This window comes from Netta rufina, assembly GCF_964035555.1.
Source record: "Netta rufina genome assembly, chromosome: 3".
NCBI lineage: Eukaryota > Metazoa > Chordata > Aves > Anseriformes > Anatidae > Netta > Netta rufina.
The window spans coordinates 102,088,088-102,107,855 of record NC_140125.1 but is presented as its reverse complement, the minus strand read 5'-3'; the positions used below and the strand labels follow the sequence as shown (position 1 = coordinate 102,107,855).

Below are 19,768 nucleotides of genomic sequence, written 5' to 3'. Positions count from 1 at the left end.
CTCTATGAGCACAGTTCTCCAAGTAGACGTTAGTTATATGCGATAGTGTCCTTAATGTGTTGAGATTTTATAATCCTCCACTTGTAAACAGATGTTAATGTGCTGTTGTCCAAGCAGTTATCCAAGATGTTAGTGTTGTTATCTGGAAACTGGAACAGCAAACTAACTTGTGAAAATTTTGACAACCATTGAATCAATTAATATATGTATATATAAAGAGAGAGAAGTTTTTGAGGCAAAGATTTCTTAGAGCTGCTGTTACATCTTGTACACAAGGTGTAATTCCACTGATAACAATGGACTTGAGATGATCCACAAGACCAGGCAAATCTGTTCTCCATCTGGTATCATGTTGTCTGGAATTTAAATATATGCATACATGCTTCTGAAGAAGAAATAAGTAGTCAATAGAAAAAGTCACAAGCTTCAGTAAACTTACACTCCTACCCTATGAACAAAGGCACTAACAGAGGTTTCTGTTTATTTAATGTTTGCCATTCCTGTTCTCAGAAATTCCTATGAATAGTTTTGTTTCATCAAGGAGTTTTGCATAGGAAAGAATGAGGGTTATCAGGAGGGATTTGAAGTACAGGATCTGGAGTGTTATAAATTAGACCACACAATTTACTGGTCTATTGAAATTATTTTATTAATCAAGTAAGCAGACACAAGCAAAACAGCGCTGGGCGGCTGGGGAGTCTCCGCTCCGCAACAGCACGCAACTTCCCCTTTCCAGTGTTGCTGTTTTATAGCATTGAAGTTCCGGCTTGTCGAGACTTGTCGAGACCTGTCGAGACCTGTCCACTTGTCGACTTGTCGAGACCTGTCCTGAGACTGCGCAGTCTGTTGCTGGGGGTCGTTATTCTTCCCCCAGTGATCATGCGTTGTGCTTGTGTTCAGGTGGGGGCAAAACAGGATGTCTTGCTTTGTCCCCTTGTTACAATGCCGTGAGTTGTGAAACCTTATCTCCTCAGTAGATTCTTTAAATTCTCAAGGACAATGAACAAACCCCTACTAATTTATCACATGGAGCACTGTGCTTCACAAAGGAGCCAGTGCCAGCAGCAAAGGCCACTGTGAAATAAGGTGACCTATTAACGATATGAAAAGTAATTGAAAGGCATATATATATATATGGCATATATATAAATATATATATAAATATATATATATATATATGGCATATATATATAAAGGCATATATATAATCATGGAGTCAGTAAATAGGTAAATGAAATATATTATAATGAAATGTAACTTGCTTATTATACTGCAGCTTTCCACATTGGTTCTTGAACAGGCCTTTGCATCATCTTATTTAAGATTTTTCTGGACTGAATCGTTTCTAATACTACAATTATTTGGGACATTTTCAGAGTATGTTTGGATATAGCAGTCCTGCTTCTTAGCACTGAAGGGCTTGGGTTGACTTCAGTGGAAATTACAGTCACAAATGCCTAGGACAACGTTCTTGTCCCTGTGCCTGTTTTTATTTTAATCAGTATTCACCGATTTCAAACTTGGTAATGTAGCTTTCAAATTTCCTTTACCATGGAAAACATATTCTGGTAGAGCTACAATATATCAGCGATTGTTAATTTTTAAGTATTTTCCCCATTACAAGCTAAAGTTTATGTCAGTAATAAACAGAAATTAAAATGAGAAGAAGGGGAATTTTTCTTTAGTGTACGTGTATCCTGACTGAGGACAGTGTGATTCCAAGATCTGTAAACAAGTTTATAGAATAGGATTTGTGTTTGACCAGCAAGAGCACACCACAAGGTTTGCAAAATGCTTAAATATGCTGGAAGGGGTTGCAGACATCATCCAGTGCCTTTTCTCTTTGGAAGAAATGTAAATAGAAATTGAGATGTGGTTATGAGAAACACAGGGCTGTTTTGGGCTATTTACTTTATACACAGGAAGACCTAGTTAATTGTGACGCTGTCAGAAAGCCTGTAGGAAGATAATAGCAGTGCATTCAGTTCATTCAGCATCTTGTTTATACATCCTGAGGCGAAGGAGCACCAGGGCTTATTTCCTCTGAAAACTCTAGGTTGGTCACATCTCTGAGCAGCATAGTTGCATTGCTAAGCCTGGAAACAGGCAGGTTAGGAAAAGATGAAAACTCAAGGCAAGAATTGTCTTCAGCAGCTGCTTGCTAGAAGCAGACTGACATCTATACTCACATAGATCTGCAGAGAACTACTGAGTTCCTGAACTCCCAAAGCATCCAGGAAATGATAAATGTCAGGAAAGAAGGATGGAACAGTAAAATTTCATATGCAGATCCTTTTTCTCATTATTTTTTTGCTAGAAACAGATATTGTCTGAAAAAAAAAAAAAAAAAAAAAAAAAAAAAAACTTTAACGTGACCAGTTCCTGAAGGGCAGGCTTGCAAGTGCTGCTTATGGACAAATCTGGTGCTCAGGGCTGTAATTTGAGCCTGTGTCCAAAGAACATTTTACCAACGGGCTTATCTGTGGGTGTTGTTTGCATGCAGAGTGCTGAAGGGGAAGTAGGTCGATAATCCAGACACTTCACACCTCCGGACATGTGCTAGTGGCTGCAAATTTGTTTCTAAGTTGTTTAGAGCTTTCAATCTGTGTGCTGGAAGTCATATCCTCTCTTATCATCAGTGTTTTTCACCTTTGGCATTTGAAAGCAAGAAAATACTTGGCATTAGCTCAGTGAATGAAGCATTTAGAAATGAGCTATTTGATTACAAAGGGCTACAGCAGCAGACCATGAGAGAAGGCTCTGTGTGGAGCTGACTGCATGTAGAGGTGGAAAGTTGTGGTGGCTTTAACCTGATGGGCAATCAAACTTTACTACAATTGCTCTCTCACTACCCCTCCTTCAAAGAAGGAAGGGGAAGAGAAGTACACTGGAGGAAAACAAAAAACAAAACAAAACAAACAAACAAACAAACAAAAGCTAATGGGTTGAGATAAGGATAATTTGGTTAAAGGAAAAAGAAAGAGGGGAAAAAGAGAATAACACGCAAAGGCCACATGGAAGCACAGAGAGAGGAAAAAAATATTCTCTGCTTCCCACCCGCGAACAATGTTCAGCCACATTGGGAGGACAGACATCTTCACTACAAGAGCCCCCCTCTCCTTCCCTTTTCCCACCTTTTATTGCTGAGTGTGACACCATATGGCATAGAATATCCCTTTGGTTGCTTTAGGGCATCTGCCCTGGTGATATCCCCTCCCCACTTCTTGCCCACACCCATCGTGCTGGCTCTGGGGGGTTTGGAGGGAATACTGGTGCTGTGCCAGCACTGCTCAGCAATAGACACAACACTAATGTGATAACAGGGCTGTTCTAGCTACAAGTGCAGAGCACAGCATTGTATGGGCTGCTGCCAGGAAAGTTAACTCCATCCCAACCAGACCCAGTACAGAAGTGTGGGAGGGAAGTCACCCATGTCAAGTTGGAGACAGAGAAAAGGAGCAGTGGCAGCCTAGAAGAAAAATGCTCAGGAGGGATATGGAAGTTGATCATTGCCCCTTGTTAAATGACTGAGCCTGAGGAGAATTCAGATTATTATGATTTTTTAATGTTTCCTATATAAGATTGCAACTTCTGTCATTTTAACAAAAACATTCCTGCAGAGCCTTGGACTTGAAATAGCATTTGTGTTGATGCAGTATAGTATGAGGCCTGTAGATAAGACAGCAGGACTTACATTACCTTAAGTCATCTGAGATACTAAAAGCTAGTATCTCAGTTCATTTCTCCATTTCTCCTGTCAGTTCATAGTGAAATGAAAGTGCCTAGAATTTAGATGGAGGCAATCAGTTCCTGACAGGAATCAGCTCTTTGTCAGAATAGAAAGCTTATTTGAAATAAAAGCTAAAATGTAAATAATAACAATGACAATAATAATAATAATAATAAAATCTGTTGTTTGCAAATAAATGAAAAGACTTTTAGTTAAGCTCAGATGCTTAAGTTAAGGTTTTAGTTAAGCTCAGATTCTTAAGTTAAAAAAAAAAAAAAACCATATATATATATATATAAAGTTAGATCAGGTCATATATATATATGATACAAAGTACTGTGGACTAATCCAAATTAAAGACATCAGAAGATACACAGCTACAGTGCTGTGAGCCATAGTGCAAAAATGATGTGTTTCATTATAAAATATTGTGTGTAAAAACAACAAAGAAATAATTGTGAGTATTCTTAAAAACATAAACAAATTCTCTGAATTTCCAAAACATCACACTTATACGGAATTTGTGTCCAGAAATTATATGTATGGGGAATAAAAAGATTAAAAGTTACTTATGAAAGCTATTCATATGCTATGTTGAAGATGATGCTGAAAGCTTTCATTCATATATTTATTAAACATAAATACGGTCAGGCTACAGATATATAAGACTTTAATATGCAATTCATTCAGTTATTTGGTTGTTAATATTTCTAGCCAATCCTCTTGTCAAGTCAACTCTTGTCCTTTGTTTTATTTGTTAGTACAGTAAGTTGACAAATACACTTCCACAGTTGAGCCAACATTAATTCACTCTTGATTATTATTATTTCACTAAGTAGTTTTTTTGAATCTGTTTTTTTTTATTGTTGTTCTTTGTTTATCTGCCTGTTCACTCTCTGCCATAGGTTTATTTTGCTGCTTTCTACTTATTTATATTTTTCCCTAGAAGCACTAGGTTGCAATTCAGCAGGAGAAAGTCATACAGTGTTAAGAGCATAGAAGAATTAACCAAACTCACTGTATTTGACAGTAATTACAACAGTGACAAGTGTCATTATGTTGACATTATGGAAAGATGAGAGACATGCAAATGTGCTGACAGATTTCTAAGAAGGCAAGGAGAGAAACATGGAAATTGAGTGTAATAATATATAAACAAAGAAGAAAAATATTAAACTAAAAAGAAAAAAATACAGTCTGATCCAGATTTCCATTCATCAGGTATTAAAATCAGACTCCCAGGCTATGCCAAAATGAGCATATATACCCAGATGTGCAGTGTCTCATGTCTGTACTTTTTTATACCCAGATGTGCAGTGTTTCATGTCTGTACACCCATTCCTGTACATAAGAATTATAGTGGCTGTATATAAGCTGTCTTTTGGTGACCGTAGACTGCAATAAAGTCTACTAAATCCACTAAATGTACTAAAATGGTGCCTGAACAATGCTGGGAAGAGTGCTAGTTGGCCTGAGCCTTAGACGTGGCTTGAGGCCATGTCCAGGCCCTGTCTGGTTGAGTAGACATCAGTCTTCTAATGTGTTTCTTCTGAGCACCAGCAAAACAGGTCAGTTGGTCTCACCAACTTTGTTCCTAGCAAGCACCCTTCTTCCCTGCACCCTGCTGTCCTGGACAGACCTGATGGCAGAGAAAGGCCTGGAGTGCTCTCAGTTGCCATGCACACAAAATATACCAAGTGTCTAGCGCCCAAATGCTAACACTTATCTACTGAACATGTCCAGTCAGAGGCTTATAACTCTGCCAAATCCATGTACACTTTCATGAGGACAGCAGAATATATCTCTAAACTCAGAACAAGACCTCATGAAATGTCAGGTCTTACTCCAATTTATAGACAATTAGAAATATTCACTGAATTATTGTTTTTTCCCCCTCAATATGGACAAGACAGTGTATATTACCAAAACAAGGGTATACAAATATATTCTGAGAAATTGATTTTTATTTTTTTCCTATAACATTTGGAAAAAAAAAAAATGATCCTGAGGCAGACACCTAGTGTGGATGATTGCAGTCAGATCACTTAAAAATAGGCATAAGTCAGGAGTGACTAAAAGCAAAGCCTGGTCGTTGAAGGAGTTGGGCTCTTAAACTGTGGGTCATTCTGCCAGCTCTTTTCATTACAATTTAGAAGAAGGATGGAATAACATTATAATCAAATATACAGTCTATTAAACTGAAAGACTCCTAACAGAGAGCTAATCTGAAAGGACTTAAGAGGCTTATTTACCTTGGGAAAGTCAAGGAGAAAATAATATGAAATTCATGCTAGGAAAAGCAGACAGCATAATATAAACAAGAAAAATCATTTTGCTGAGCAGAGCTGACAAATGACAGCAGAGAGTAATTTGTACATGTGCTTGCAGTGGCACATCTCCTTGATTCCAGGCACTTTAGCAGAAGCTCTCAGGTTATGAGCCTGTTTGTCCTCATTACAGACATAGCCCATAAAAAAAAAAAAAAAAAAAAAAAAAAAAAAAAAAAAGTAGAGATCACTGTATGGATTGTATGGCTTTTTAGATTTCATGTGTGACAAATTTTCCTCTTGAAGTACTTTTTTCTCTCTGTTGTTTAGTGTCATGCCTAGAGAAACTGTGCTTCATTTTAAGCGTCTAAAGTTAGCAGGGCTTGTTCACTAAACAGGTTACTTGAAATTTTTGCTCACCCAAGCACATTAATCAGAGACATTTAGCTAGAGATACACCTTACCTATTTATACACAGGGAAGTCTCAGCCTATCTTTTCCTTCACAACATTATGTGCCCTGTTTGACTGACCAGTAAATTCACTGGTCTTCAAGTCATCTGTCCTGTTATGTGCAGTCATAAAACAGGAGCAAGGTTGATACATTTTCCAGTAGCCAAAGCTGGTCCCCCAGCTCCTAAGAGACTCTGCTCAATGCTGCTGTATTAAGTGCACACTCCTTTCCTGCAACTTAACAGGTGCTAGGGCCACCTGCAAATCACAGAACATGCTGCAACATTTCCTCCCTCACCTGAGAGTAATGAGGGATTTTTGACACAGCTATTACATCATTGGACAACAGACAAAAACCCTTTCCCTGTTCAGGGATGATACAGGTCAACATTCATTAGCACATGTGAGAAGCCCACACACAGAGCCTCTTTGCTGAGTAAGCAACTTCAATGAACAAAACTTGATGTAAATTTGCCTCAGGAGTAGCCATGCCCAGATGAAGGGCAAATTTGGCAGTGTTCTTAAAGTTGCGGCATTTTGAGATTCAATAACTCTTTTCTTTCCTGTTGTATATTTTTGCCCCAGGGCGATTCCTTTCAAATTAAGCCTTCTGCCATAGCCTTTTCTCTCAGCTTGGCAATGTTAACAGTTCTGCATATTTTCTATTTTGTTTTATTTATAACTTGATTTTTATTTTATATATATTTTTTTTTTTTGGGGGGGGGAGGGGGGTAGGCATAATTAAACTATAAAACTATTTTGCCTTTTAAATCTCGAATAAAAAAAAAAAAAATACTCTCTCAGCTTGTGGGTATCATGACCATTCACTCTATTGTTGTCCATTTGTTACTTGACCAACCTGATTTAATGCTACTTTAACCCTCCCCTCCAAGATAAGAACGCAGTTCATTATAGGAAGTCTCTCACAAACAACGATCTGGTATCATTAAAATATTGAGAAGTTTACATTTTGTTTTTAATCATAATACCTATATTTCTTCTTTAGCCACTTGAGTTGTGTTTTGATGCTTCTAAGTTCCAGAAGATTTATTTAAACAAAATCAAATCTCATCATTCTTTAGCAGCTTCAGAAAACAGCTTGGATTAGAAGCTGCCACTTTCTACATTGCATCAGGCTTTTAGTCCTCTTAGCCTGTATTTTCCTCATGACTGAAAATTTAACTGAAAGTTCTTCTACGCCAGCATTCAGGCGTGAAATGGAAACGCGCCCAAAAATTCTTTAGGCAGAAACACAAACAAAACTACCTTGTTTGCAGAACCTCTCTACTGCTAACAATTCTGGACTCCTTCAGTCTGGACTTCTCAGTTCAGCAAGAAGCTGGGGATAAGTCAGTCACCCTTGAGTGTAAATAAAAATGAATATTGGGCAGGAAGGGTTCTTTTATCTCTGCTGGAGTTTTTCATAGAGAATTTCATCTTTTCAGGTGTGTAGCAGAGTTTACTCACGGGAATAAGGAAATCTCTACAGCTGATACTCCTCAATATAGAAAGAAAAATAATGAATGGCTGATGTGTTTAATATTAAACCAAGGAAAGGGCCACTTTGATCACTGAGTTTGATCACTTAACTTGAATTTCAAACATTACCAAACAGCTCAGAAGCTTAGTTTTAAGAGTAAGGTTTCATCCATTAACAAAATGAAGCAGTAGTTTTTAGTGTGATCTATATTTCCCAGCATTTCAAAAGGATTTAATGTGGGGCTTGTTTTGGATCTATCTCTAGTCAGCAGAGGTCCCATTCTCTTTCTTTAGTCTGTGGATGACGCTACTTGTCAGGTAAAATGTTTCATTTTCTTAAGATTGAAAAAACAAACAAACAAAAAACACTGTGGTAGTGAATCCATTAAGATCTTATAATGTTTATAAAGTTATCACTCAGGATGCTTTTTGCTTACTCCAGATTAAGACTCTGTTTTCTTTACTTCCTGTTTTTTATCTGTAAAATTCAGCACTTCACACACCAAATAAAAAAGTTGCCTTTTATTTGACCTATGTCTCCTTTCCCACATCCCTCCTTCCCTCTTTGGAAATGTTTTCTTCACTTGACAGGCTGAGTACAATTCCTTCAGCTTCAAGATAGACCCAGACTACATCTGCCTGCTGAGGCAAAAAAAAAAAATAAAAATAATAATAATAAAAAAAAAAAGTTAACAGAGCACAGATGAAACCCAGATAACTAAAATCAGTCACCCAGACAATCACTCCACTTGATCAATGATCCCTCTACTCAGCTAGCCTTTCTTGTTTGTATCCCTGAATACAGTGCAATTACATTCTTGAAGCAGTTCAGCATTTTAGCTCACATTTGTTTTAAACTAGATTTGTTGGTAAACTTGTACTAAGACTGAGATATCCCTTTCAAACTTTTTTTTTTTTTCCTTCCAGTAATTTTCCTTTTATCTGGGGACTAATTTCACCTTATTTTCTAAATCCTGTGAATATAAGTCTAGGCATAGGTTGCAGAAATGTTACCAGATTCCTAAACAAGAAATAAAATGAATTATTCCCATTGTGTTCAACTCTTAACAAATGTGATCACCATATATATGTATATACATATTTGTGGTGCATATATATATACTTTATCCTAATTTGTGCATATAAGTCTTTCTGCATAACTTGCAGATGACTGGGTTTCACAGAATCACAGAATCATTAAAGTTGGAAAAGATCTTTCAGATCATCTGGTCCAGCCTTCACTCTACTACCAACATCACTTACTAAACCATGTCCCTAAGCACCACATCAAACCTTTCCTTGAACACCCCTAGGGATGATGACGCCACCACTTCCCTGGGCAACACGTTACAATGCCTGACTATTCTTTCTGAGAAATAATATCTCCTAATTTTTAATCTAAACCTCCCTTGGCGTGATTTGAAGCCCTTCCCTCTAGTCCTATCACTAGTTACCTGTGAGAGGAGGCCAACCCCCAGCTCCCCACAATTCCCTTTCAGGTAGCTGTAGAGAGCAATAAGTTCTCCTCTGAGCCTTCTCTTCTCCAGACTAGTTCCATCAGCTGCTCCTCATAGGACTTGTGTTCCAGGCCCTTCACCAGCTTTGTAGCCCTTCTCTGGACATGCTCCAGGGCCTCGATGTCCTTCTTGTACTGAGGAGACCAAAGCTGAACACAGTACTCGAGGTGCAGCCTCACCAGAGCTGAGTACAGGGGAACGATCACCTCCCTGGTCCTTTTGGCTACACTATTCCTGATACAAGCCAGGATGCCGTTGGCCTTCTTGACCACCTGAGCACAATGCTGGCTCATGTTCAAGCAAGCATCAACCAACATCCCCAGATCATTTTCCTCTGCACAGCTTTCCAGCCAGTCTGCCCCAAGCCTGTAGCATTGCATGGTCTTGTTGTGACCGAAGTGCAGGACCCGGCACTTAGCCATGTTGAACCTAAACCCATTGTCCTCTGCCCATTGATTCAACCTGTCCAGGTCCCTCTGCAGGCCTTTCCTACCCCCCAGCAGATCAACACTTCCCCCCAATTTGGTGTCATCTGCAAACTTACTAAGGGTGCACTCAATTCCATCGTCTAAATAATCAACAAAGATATTAAAGAAGATGGGTCCCAACACCAACCCCTGGGGACAACCACTGGTGACTGGTCACCAGCTGAATTTCATTCCATTCACCACCACTCTGTGGGCCTGGCCATTCAGCCAGTTTTTAATGCAGCTAAAAGTGTACTTGTCCAAGCCATGGGCTGCCAGCTTCTCCAGGAGAATGCTTCGGGAGACCGTGTCAAAGGCTTTGTTGAAGTCTAGGTGGACTATATCAACAGAGTTTCCCTCATCCACCAGGCAGATTACCTGGTCATAGAAGGAGATGAGGTTGGTCAGGCAGGACTTGCCTTTCATGAACCCATGCTGATTGTGCCTGTTTTCACAGTATTTTATCACAGTATTTTATGAATTATTGCAGAGGTTGTCTTTCTAGGATGATATGCCAGACTGCACTTTTTATGGGGTTTGTTTGTTTGTTTTGTTTTGTTTTGTTTTGTTTTCTCTCACATTAGAGATTAAACCTGACAGTAGAAATTCAGTGAGAACCAAAAGGCATGGCATCTTAAGAAGACATGGTGTTAATGACCAGCTGGCTGTTGGTGACTTGTCTCTGTGGCAGTAGCAGCTCACAGCTCCTGCTGAATCAGAAATTCAGAGGGAAGAAAGAGCTGGGTATTGGTGCTTCTCACAGCCACACCTAAAATGATGTAACTTCAAGCCCTATGGTATCCACAATCTGACAGAGAGAAATGCTGTGTCAATGTGGTGGTTTTACCCAGTACAGAGCCAGTACAGTCAGTATCTTTATACTGTATTTATTACAGACATACCCCCAGCAATGACAGTTGAAAGACTTATTATTATTATTATTATTATTATTATTACAAAAAGAAAGCTCAATTATGTTTATGTCTTCTTTTGCATGATTTCTCATGTGTATGAGAATAATGGCAGCAGCAAGGAAGATAACTGTGATTAATTTTACAAGTTCTTTACTAGAGTAAACAAGCAGAAGACTTCCATATTTGTTTAAAAGTCAGTGTAAGTTTTATTGAAAAATAAAAATATAAACCAAACCAGGATTTCATACTAATTTCACTTGTAATAGAAAGCCTATGACACAGGCATCAACTATATAGACTTTAAACTTGATATTATCCTTATCAAAACTACTAGCTAGCATGTTTGTCTTGGTCTTTTTTTGTTGTTGTTGTTGTTTTGTTTTGTTTTGTTTTAGATTCTTACAGCATATTTTCCTTAACTCTTTCTTGTGTATAATGCCAATTGGCAGGTAAGTCCCACACTGTCACTTGCTCGCTCCTTGCCCAATGGGATGGGGAAGAGAATCAGAAAGGTAAAAGTGAGATATGGGCTGAGATAGACAACTTGATAAGTAAAGCAAAAGGTGTGTGCACAAGCAAAGCAAAATAAGGAATTCATTCAATACTTCACTTTGGCAGGCAGATGTTCAGCCCTTTCCAGTAAAGCAGGGCTCATCATGTATAGAGGTTACTTGGGAAGACAAATGCCATCACTCCCAACTTCCTCCCCTTTTTTCTTCTTTCCCCTAGTTTTATTGCTGAGCATGATGCCACACACTGTGGGACATTCCTTTGGTCAGCCTGGGCCAGCTGTCCTGTCTGTGTCCCCTCAGAGTTCCTGGTGCCTTCCTGTCCTCCTTGCTGGTTGGGCAGCACAAGGAGCAGAAAAGTCCTTGGCTCTGTGTGAGCACTGCTCTGTAACAACTGAAACATGAAAGTGTTATCACCACTTTTTCATCACATATCCAAAACATGGAATCATGTGAGCTACTAGGAAAATTACTAAGAAAATTACTCTAAAACCAGTAATAAAAACAGTATACTATAAACCAGTATACTCTTGAAGTGCTGAAATGGAATTCACTTCTACTCTTTTGTACAAATAAAATCTAATGATATTTGAGACAAATAAAATCATACCTGCTCTTTTTCTGTCTCCAGAAGTAGTCTTCTGTCTTATTCTATCCCCAGTAGTCTAGTAGTCTCCTAGAAATCTGGAGTTACTCCCAGTCTCACAGGAATCTCAGCTGAAGCTTTTTGGGTAATTTCCCACATAGTGAGGTTCAGCTTTTGTACAACAGCCTGCTTCTGGTGTAATGCTGACTTAGCCCTTCTTCTCTTCTTATCTTTCCATATGTCCTGTCCTCTTTTGGTTGTTTTTCTAGGACAAGTAAGCATAGTCAAGAAGATAGAAAGGAAGTGGTAGAATGTTCTTGTAGAGCAGAAACTCCCCAGAGTCCTCAGCTACTTTTTGAATGATTTGAAGTATTTTTAGGTAACTTAACAACATAGCTGAGCAAAGAGGATGCATATAACTATCTTGTTTTATCTATTTCTGAGGAATGTAGTGAAGTGAAATATACTTTAGTATATTATTCATTGAATTCCTAAGTGCCTGGAAATTGAACTAGTCCACTTACATTACCATATACAACTAGTGGAGGTACAGATTTGATAATAAAGACCTGCAGAGGAAGTTGATGGCATGGTCTGACTTTGGCATCTTCCCATGTGTTGAATATGGTGCCTCTGGGAGTATAGAATGTTCTCTTAAATTAAGCAAAGCTACAGGAAAAGTCAGGAGCTTCTGTTCATGTATGACCTCTTCTAAAGACAATAACACAACAAACTAAAAGTATTCATAGCACTGCAATGATGCACATATTATAGCCATGTGTGTAAAGGGTAAAAAGGTCAAAGGAGGCTCTAGTCAGGTATTTGGGGACACGGTATCATGGAAAGAAAGACATTTTTGTCAAAGTCATCCTCCATCTGTGCCTATTAGATCACTAGTGAGGAAGAACACAATCAGTTTAGCTGCAGGATACAGAAGCCTTCTGCATCTTCCCTAGCAGACCTTCTGCCTTTCCCCTCACTAGCCCATGTCTCATCTGGCTGTACAGCGCCTCTAGGAGAAGGCAAGAAATCTATGTAAAGCAACTCTCCCTCAGTTCTTGCAGGACCCAGCTCTTTCCGTTTCAAGTTCAGGCAGAAGACACCTAGTGGCAATATGCCTGAATTGCAGCAGAGGCATATATCCTACCCTTCCAACAGATAGCTTTTCAAAGGTGACAGCACAGGCCAGAGACTGCTTATACTAGGTAGCTGGAATGTGACCGCTCTGTTTTTGAAAAGTAAGAAAGCTTTATAGTGTAAATATAAAGCGTTATGCCTGGGGCCACAGCACGAGAGCATAATCTGAGAAGCCCGGAGTATACACGCTAGTGGAGGTAGCCTTTCAGACAAGCTGGGAAGGTTAGGCAGTCCTGCAAGCTAGGTGTGTCTGACTGGACCCTGGGAATAAGATGGGATTTAAGCATGAAAGGTTGTATGTAAGCACACTGAATGTCACAGTAAATTTCTGATACTTGTGACTGTACTTTTTCTTTCATTATTCCATAATTTCAGGTATGTGCAATTCAGGCACCCAGGTTTCATGTTGCTCTGCATAGAGTAGGAATACTGAATTTATGGGCTGTTTTGGGGGATAGTTTTATTTTGAGGGTTTACCTAGCTGTTAAGACCTTTAGGGAGGAAAAGGCTGAGGTTCAAAATAAGAGTAAACTAATGCAGTTGTTACAATGCCTAATGATCCTAACTCCTGAAAAAGAGTAAGGAAAAATATGAGGAAATTCATTAAATAAGATGATACAAAAAATGAAGCCAATTAAATGATGCAGAAATTTTGCATATACTCTTATCTTTCATTCCTGTCCCTGCATCGATGATTTTTTCCCCAAATGCCTATTCCTCTCCTCCTTCCTCAAGACTCCCTTTTACACTTCAAGGGGAAATTAGTTTATCGTTATGCAGTGGGGCTGTAGCAGAGCTTGGAATAATAGTCTTGTGTGCAACCGCTTAGGCAACAGTAAAAAGTTACTAAGTCTTGCTATTTCTTGATAGTACCAGTGTTGTTGTATTACATATCTTTTCAGTAATGTCTCTGGATTAATAAAACAAACAAACAAACAAACAAAAACCAATTTTTTCTTCTGAGAAAACATTTAATTTTTAGACATTTTTCTGGTAAAAGTTTACTTCTTTTAGATGGCTGCACTTGATAATAGTAGCCCAGGCTTTTTAGAGAAACCTTTTCAATAATTTAACATTATGCTTAAGTCAGAAGACTTTTTTTTTTTTTTTTTTTAGCTGGGTCTATACCTAAATAAATGTTTTTAATTTTTCTTCCTCAGAAATTTGTTCCATATTGCAGTGATATTATCAGTATGCTCTGAGATGTGTGTATCATTATTCAGTTTCAGTGGTTAAGAAATCTTGAATGTTGAAGGAATATGGACTTGTTTAGCAAGGTTCAAAAGTTTTCCATCTTGAAATAGATTGGATATGTATTTCATCTTACTTGTGATGGTGTGTTAAGGACGTGATTTTGAAAATTAGGATAGTTTGGTGTATACAATTATACATGAAATAGGAGCACTTTCTGATCATTATTTTTAATTTAACAATAAGCCCTCTAAGATCACATTTGCTATCAAATTTTTATTACATTTGTACAATGTAATAAAAAACTTAATATTTTGGCAACATGGGGAATGAGCATTAACTGAGCATTAACTGAGTCTACATATATAAGTGTAACAAATGTACATTATAAGAGAGATATATCCCAAAGCAAGGTTGTTTTTAGGGCAATGACTTTTCTTTGGGTTCAGCAGAAAAACTAACATGCAGTTACTGCTTTTTCAAGAATCAATTTATGTAGCTTCTTAGGTGATATTCACAAAGAGAAGCAAAGCTTATAAGGGTTAGTTATTTGGATGCAACCAGTAGCTCATGTCCCCTTCTGTCAGCATTCAGGTGCCTGTTTCAACGCGTGAATTAAAATATGTGGAAATTCAAAGAGTGGGCATGTAAATCTGAGGGGCAGTATTTGCACAGTAACATTTCTAAAATACATCTTTTTAATAAGAGCATTGCATCTTTAGAACATAGGACATAGGATTGTTGTTCCCTATTTATACTTTTACAAGATGTATTTGACTTTTATATTAGCTGTCTATACAAAAAGAATTTGGATGGAAGAATAAAACCATGAAATCTCTACTGGTAAGTCTTTTTTTTTTTTTTCTGACTAACACACTCTTTCAGTGCTGTGCAGCGACAATAAACTGTCTCTAATACTGATTTTATTACAGTTTTGGATTACACATTTATTTTCAATAACCTATCGAAATTAACAGGCTCTTTACTGTTCACAGTTTATCAGGATGCCCCAGAGCTACTTCGGCAATGAAGAAAGCAAAGCTGTCTGGAGAACAAATGTTAACAATAAAGCAGCGGGCCAGTAATGGTAAATTTTTAATCATCACCTTTTTAAATATTATTTCTTTGTAAGCTAAAGTTATCACTACTCTATGGGTTTTTTTCTGTTTGTGTAAATCTTTGTAGTAAAAACAGTGAATTCATTGTCAGTAGAATTAAAACTGGGCTTTATGAAGTGGAAATCTGAACCTACAGTGGAGTGGGACAGACAGGTTTGTTGCGCCTATCTAGATCTAAAACACTAAAATATTTCTAAGTAAAATATATGATTGTAATTTTCCAGTTCATATCTCATTCACCAAGGTGGATAGGTGGTCGTATGTTGTTGCAGGATTCAAAAACTATTAAAATTATATTAAATTATTAAAAGCAACAGACAAATCACAATATCCTAATGCATCAACAAAATTTCACAGTGTTATGGAAAAAAAAATCTTCTAAATTAGTTACAAATTATTTTGAAAACATTGCCATATGAAGAGAACATGTTAAGATATTTTCTTTTCCTTCGGAAGATCTATAAATGGACATAATCTTTCAAATAAGTTAACTATGACAGTGCAGCAGAATTTGTTGCTACGGGTATCATTCTTTTAATTCAAAGTTAAAATCAGTATATAAAAAGAGAAAGGGTGTAATTGATTCTCTGGGCATTTTCATCACTCTATTTGGAAAATTATTGCAATTTTTAAAAGTAGTGGGAAAACACATTGTTTTAACTTCAGAACACAAGGTTGAAGAATGTTTTATTTATATATTTGTTTTCTTTTGTACTATGACTTGAAATAAATTTAATTTCAAATATGGAAATAATTAATTTGCTGAACTACAATTTAAAGCTTAGTTATTTTAACATCCCTTTTATTCTTATATCACATAGGTATAGAAAATGATGAAGAAATTAAACAGTTAGACGAAGAAATCAAGGAACTAAATGAATCCAACTCCCAGATGGAAGCTGATATGATTAAACTCAGAACTCAGGTAACAGTTTTATGAAGCCCTAAATTCAGATGCTTTTTCAAAAAATATATATAAATAAATAAAAGAAATATGGGAAATATATGCCTCATATATGCTTCCATATGCCTCACATATTTATATGTGAGTGATTTATAAAATCGGTAAACTATCCATTATGCAATTTTCTCATCAGTTACAACTATGGGAACAAGAAAAAAAGCCTTAGCAAATTATACTGTCTAAAACAGTGGCCAGTTCAGCTTTGCATTTCCCCTTGCTAAGGCTCTATACACATTTGGGGGTTGGACCCGATGATCTCTTGAGTTCCCTTCCAACCCCTACAATTCTGTGTTTCTGTGATTTCTAATAGCAGTTAAAATGTTAGGTTGGATTATGGTCATTAACATAAGTTGCAAGACAAAGGAGCCCAGATGAATAAAATGGCTTTTGTCAGGTTTGTGTTACAAATGAAATTTAGGTAGTGAAGTGAATACCTGTTTCACTTCATTGTTTAGTACACTAAGTACAGCCATTGGCAGGAAAAGTGGTTTCACAGATCCAGCTTAAATCCTTTTAGGTTTCCCATAAATCTGTTAAAAAAAAAAAAAAAAAACAAGGAAAAGCTAACATTAGACTATTTAAAGCCTCATTTTACTCTCATTTTTCACCAGTCCTAACACTGAATGGAAAAGGAAAAAGAAGGAAATTAATTGAATTCCTTCCCTGACATTTTCCATTGTCCAACTTAGTGTTTGGTGCTGTTATCTACGCATGATTTGAATACAGACAGTAACAGTAAGCTTTGCTACAGTTCTCACTGTTTATCAGTCTTTAGTCCATGATCATAGTAATTGAATGCCCATTGATACTGATAAAAACAGAGGTGACTCTTCTATGCCAATTCTTTGTGTACTGCTTGCAGAGAAGAGTCTCACGTCCATTGTCCTCATCCTCTTGTATACTCATAAGCAGGGGCAGGGTATGTCCCTTTCAGCCTATTTTTCTTTGACTTCCAGTGTTAGCCAAATTTATATTGCACTTTATATAACACTTGACTTGTGTTTCTCACATTTTTCTGATGTGATCAAGTATAATTGTAGGGTAATGAGGACAAAATCTGCAAAACTGTAAAGCAAGAAGACTAATCAGTGGCAGAAAACAATATATATAATACTGGCAGGATTTGGTCCCAAGTTTTGAATCTGGCAGCTTGGAAGCTGCCATTTGTTTTCTTTTGCTTAATACTGTGCTTTAGGTGCTATTCAAATAGAAATTTTTAAAAACTTGAAGCAGTTTAGCTAACTTAAAATGTATTTGAAGTAAATGCTCTAGTTTCAATAACTTTCTGCATTTTTGTTTTGTGCCCCTATAAATTAAAAAAAAATAAAATAAATAAAGCCATGAAGACACTATCACAAACATGAAATATGCATAAATTTTAATAGATTTAGCCAGTAGTTTCACATCACGTTTTGACCTGAAATGAGTACAGAAAAAGTACTTCAGTAATCTCAAATCCAGTTTTTTCACACCTCAGACTTTGCATATTCTTAGGAAATCAGATAAGGCCCTACCTGGGAGCACTCGATAGTGTTGGAAAAACAAAACAAAACAAAAAACGCTCAACTGATGATTTTACTTGAACTTGGATCAAGTTCAGAGGATGTTTTTCACACCTTGGTGCAACAAATTAAGGAAAAGGGTAAAATGATTGGCAATGGAATAATTAAAATAAATTAAAATAATTAGAATTCTGGAAAATAGAGCTATAGGAGACCTTGAAAGGTTATTTTATCCACCTGTCTTCTTCCCTCCCTGCTCTGTAGCTCTTCCTAAGCCAGTTCTGGCAGATGCTTCTCTACCTGTTCATTACTGCCTACAATATCAGAGATTCCCCAGCCACCTTGGCCAGTCTGGTCTAATACTTAGCAGTTCTAACCCAAGTAGCTACTGATGACTATCAGAAAATCCCAGCTGATGCTGGGAAAATCCCAGCTGAGTCAAACAAAAATTCGGAGGCTTCACTTTTGAATTACTGCACTCTCCTAAGATAAGAAATTTACATTTCCAACACATAGTTATATCATAGTCATTATCAATCTATTAAGAAGATCCAAGTCAACAGTTCCCTCTTTTTTCAATAGTAAAATTATATTAAGTAAAATAAAATGTTTACTGATAAACCCTAAAAACAAACAAACAAACAAACAAAAAAAAACATACCGCCTGCATCTGCCTGTATTTTAATAAAACTTAACAGGTGGGAAATGCACAATGGTAAAATAGTGATAACTCTGTGAACACCAGAACTAGCAAAAGTTACATTTCATATTTATTTTCATTCCATATGATTGTAAATGCTAGTGAAAGCTTTTCCTACACCTGGGACTTCCCTTCCATATAGAATTTTTTATATTAAATACAGTGAGAAGTCATGCTGCAGACTTTTTCTCAGTTGGGACATTTATAACACTCTCCTCTACTCAGTTGCCCTTTTGAAAAAAATTCAAAAAAAAAAAAGCATTTTTAAATTAATATCTTCTAGTATTTTTATTTTTATTTTTATTTTTATTTTTATTTTTATTTTTATTTTTATTTTTATTTTTATTTTTTTTAATTTAACATTCCAGTCTGAAAGTATGAGAGGGGTAGAAACACATATGTTTGGGGGGTAAGGAGGGGAAGAAAAATCTTCAAATTATTTTCAGATAGTCATCATGTGACATGACACAACCCAGTGGGAAAAAAAAAAAAAAAAAAAAAAAAATCTTTTCAGGTGCCAGTGCTCAACTATAAATTTTTATAGATTTTCTAGCTGCTTAAATTATCATGAGACAGCAGCACCATGTCGTATTTAAATGGGCCTTCATTGACCTCAAGCTCTTTGTGCTGGTTTGTAATATAAAAAAGTTTTTAGGGTATATATCAGAGCACAACTGACTAACAAGCACCTATGAATGATGCTTTGTGTCTGCATACAGAATTGCTCTCTAACATGCACAAACTGAAAGCAAAACAAGAGAGGAGAATGTGTTTCCAGTTCCAACGCTGAAGAAAAGTATTTTGTCTACTATAATATGTTGTAGAAATAACTCAACATCAATTAATTATGACAGATCAAGCCCCTGCAATACTGACAGGTTGGATTAATTGCTATATATACAACTGTAGTCAAAGTCAGAGCTACTTAAAGATTATGTTGCCACATCTCTTGTCAAAGTTATGTCTATCAACCAATGACTTATATTTCCATAAGCAGAGTAAAACTCTGGATCTACAATAAAACTCGAGGCATCTAACAACCTGATTATGACAGAAACTGCCAAAATATAGTGACCCTGGTCAAGTTAATATTCACATAACCTTTTCCCCTTCTGCCTGCTACTACTGCACAAACACAAACTTTAGCTCAGTGTTTAAATTCTATTGATTCTTCCCACTGTTCACCCTCTATGCCAAAGTAGAAATGGATTAAGCTTATTTTGGGAATTTAAAAC

At 36.9% G+C, this 19,768-nt stretch overlaps 1 protein-coding gene across 3 annotated transcripts in view; it reads left to right on the top strand.

The window, feature by feature from the left end:
* The window catches only part of MYT1L (myelin transcription factor 1 like), a gene marked incomplete at both ends in the record, with an annotated part of 132,311 nt that overhangs the window by 110,899 nt on the left and 1,644 nt on the right, over positions 1-19,768 (top strand). For 2 of the 3 annotated variants that reach the window (XM_084283981.1, XM_084283980.1), the window contains 2 exons: positions 15,245-15,336; positions 16,189-16,292. In XM_084283981.1, coding sequence (XP_084140107.1) covers positions 15,245-15,336; positions 16,189-16,292 — 196 coding nt within the window. Of the gene's footprint in view, positions 1-15,244; positions 15,337-16,188; positions 16,299-19,768 lie in introns of all 3 variants that reach the window. The other variant, XM_084283982.1, reaches the window with a different exon arrangement.